The sequence below is a fragment of the Otolemur garnettii genome, unplaced genomic scaffold (assembly GCF_000181295.1).
Source record: "Otolemur garnettii isolate 467f Iridium unplaced genomic scaffold, OtoGar3 scaffold00161, whole genome shotgun sequence".
Taxonomy (NCBI): Eukaryota; Metazoa; Chordata; class Mammalia; order Primates; family Galagidae; genus Otolemur; species Otolemur garnettii.
Genome location: NW_003852556.1, coordinates 1,538,633 through 1,541,557, shown reverse-complemented (window position 1 = coordinate 1,541,557; position 2,925 = coordinate 1,538,633). Strand labels below are relative to the sequence as shown.

Here is a 2,925-nt window from a genome sequence, read left to right as displayed (position 1 = left end):
GGACCGGGTCAAGCGGCCCATGAACGCTTTCATGGTGTGGTCCCGCGGACAGCGGCGCAAGATGGCCCAGGAGAACCCCAAGATGCACAACTCCGAGATCAGCAAGCGGCTGGGGGCCGAATGGAAGGTCATGTCCGAAGCCGAGAAGCGGCCGTTCATCGACGAGGCCAAGCGGCTCCGCGCGCTGCACATGAAGGAGCACCCGGATTACAAGTATCGGCCGCGCCGCAAGACCAAGACCCTGCTCAAGAAGGACAAGTACTCGCTGGCCGGCGGGCTCCTCGCAGCCGGCGCTGGAGGCGGCGGTGCGGCGGTGGCCATGGGCGTGGGCGTGGGCGCGGCGGCCGTGGGCCAGCGCCTCGAGAGTCCGGGCGGCGCGGCGGGCGGCGGCTACGCGCACGTCAACGGCTGGGCTAATGGTGCTTACCCCGGCTCGGTGGCGGCGGCAGCGGCGGCCGCGGCCATGATGCAGGAGGCGCAGCTGGCCTACGGGCAGCACCCGGGCGCGGGCGGCGCGCATCCGCACGCGCATCCTGCGCACCCGCATCCGCACCATCCCCACGCGCATCCGCACAACCCGCAGCCCATGCACCGCTATGACATGGGCGCACTGCAGTACAGCCCCATTTCCAACTCACAAGGCTACATGAGCGCGTCGCCCTCGGGATACGGCGGTCTCCCCTACGGCGCTGCGGCCGCTGCGGCCGCTGCCGCGGGCGGCGCACACCAGAACTCGGCTGTGGCGGCGGCGGCAGCGGCTGCGGCCGCGTCGTCGGGCGCCTTGGGTGCGCTGGGCTCGCTGGTCAAGTCGGAGCCGAGCGGCAGCCCACCAGCCCCGGCCCACTCGCGGGCGCCTTGCCCTGGGGACCTGCGGGAGATGATCAGCATGTACTTGCCCGCCGGCGAGGGTGGCGACCCGGCCGCTGCGGCAGCGGCTGCGGCTCAGAGTCGGCTGCACTCGCTGCCTCAGCATTACCAGGGCGCGGGAGCGGGCGTCAACGGCACGGTCCCCCTGACGCACATCTAGCGCCGCCAGGACGCCGAGGACACTTCGGTCCGCGGCGGGCTATTCTGTGACCACTGAGCTCTCGGCCCGCACTGGGGTTTCTGCCGGACCCGGTGTGGCCTTGCTTTTGTACAGACGTTTCCACGTTCTTGTAAAATGAAAACGCTGGAGACGGACACCAAGCGACACATCTCCCCGCTCACCTTTCCAGGAATTCCTGGTACGACCAGGCGCTGACACAAGGCTTGCATTTTAGACTGGACTTGGGTGTTTTATTGAGACTTTTTGTACAGTATTTATCATCCACGGAGGAGGGGACAAAAAGACAAAAAAAAAGAACCAAGCGAGGGAGCGATGCCAACTTTTGTATCTCGGCCGGCGCGCTTTCATTCCTGGCGGCGTGTGTTGCCCGAGACCAGTAAGGGGGAACTGGTCTAATTTGTTTAAATGTAGTAGGCAGAGCCAAACATTACCAAGGTTTTTGTAGTTGCTACCGCTCTTTTGGGTTGGTTTGTTAATTTATACAAAGAGGTTACCATCACCACCACCCCCCTTCAGGTGGCAGAGTTATATATTCTGGGTTTTGTAAAACTTTCTGTATCTCAGCATTTCCTCTTTTTTTTTCTTTTTTGGTTTTGTATTATTTCTTGTAAATGCATTGTGAAATTTTATTTTAGGCCTTGCGGTGCGGGGAGGAGGAGTCAGATTATGTACATAGTTTCCAAAAAAGCCTTTCTTCTAAAAAAAAAAAAAAAGAAAGAATGCCCCCAAAATTGTGTTGAATTTTTTTTTTGAGTCAATAAATTTAAGAGAGGAAAAGCCCACTTTCTCCCATAAACTTGAAACGTGCTAATTTTATAGGCAGGTTTATGAGTTCACAGTACAATTAGTAACTCTGTAGGAGCAGGAAGAATTATCAGCATGGAAGAACTATCGGAACCCCAGGAGTCTGGGGGTGGGGTTTTCATGGAGCTTTATTCAATGGAAGGGAAGTAAGTTAAAATCTATAAATTATTGTGTAGAAGCTGAAGCGTTAATGTGGAATGAGGAATAATTACAAAAATACCTTATGGTCTGGCCTGGACTGGCTCGGCAAGGACGGGTTCTGGGTTTCCCTGCTGCGAGCTTCGCCCTCCACCGGGCCGGCATCCGCAGGGCGTTTTGGTCCCGAGGAGGAAAGAACGACCCCGTGGCAGAAGCAGGCCAAGGATTGGGGCAAAGACTGTGGGGGCCTCTAATTCCTCAGCAATTAAGGTTGCCACCGGAATTTATTTGAAAATGGTTCAAGGAATCACACTTTACTGAACCAAAATGTGTGGCAGCTGATCCCCCCTCCATCTTCTGCCTCCTTCTCTTTGGGAACTGGGCAAAATAATTTTGCTGGATTTTCTGTCTCACACACAAAAATATCCACGGCCCTCCTTCCCCCACGTGAACTGGGATGCAAGTTGCTAACAGATGTGAACGAAAAAAATGCCGTGTTTATTATTCCTTATGAGATCTTGAGGTTGTTTGATGCTTTAAATTTTTTAATTATATATTTTTTAGGTGTTTATTGGTACATTGCAGTTTTTCTGAAATTTAAAGTTTTCTGTAAAACTTTGTCTTCAAGTAATCTGACAGCATTAAATATTGCATTTAAAAGTTATACTGTAGCAAATACATTTTGAAATTAATCATGATGTTAAGATGAAATTATATTTTTGGAAAAAAACTCTTTAAATCCAGATTGAAATATGTTGATTTCTGCAGCCTTAGGCTTCTCCCCTCTTCTCAGCCTCTGTTTTGGTCCTGGAATGAGCATGGACTATCCGTCCAAAAGTGGGCCTGAGCCATCAGTTTAATGAGAACCAAATTCAAGCCTGCATTTGAGAATAGCTTTACATATAATGCTAATCTGACAGTTGATACGTGTAATT

At 52.8% G+C, this 2,925-nt stretch overlaps 1 protein-coding gene across 1 annotated transcript in view; it reads left to right on the top strand.

Moving 5' to 3' along the window:
* The window catches only part of SOX1 (SRY-box 1), a 1,177-nt gene extending 150 nt beyond the window's left edge, over nucleotides 1–1,027 (top strand). Inside the window, 1 exon segment of the mRNA XM_023519206.1 lies at nucleotides 1–1,027. This exon segment is cut by the window's left edge and continues 71 nt beyond it. Coding sequence (XP_023374974.1) covers nucleotides 1–1,027 — 1,027 coding nt within the window.
* Nucleotides 1,028–2,925: the final 1,898 nt, after the last annotated feature.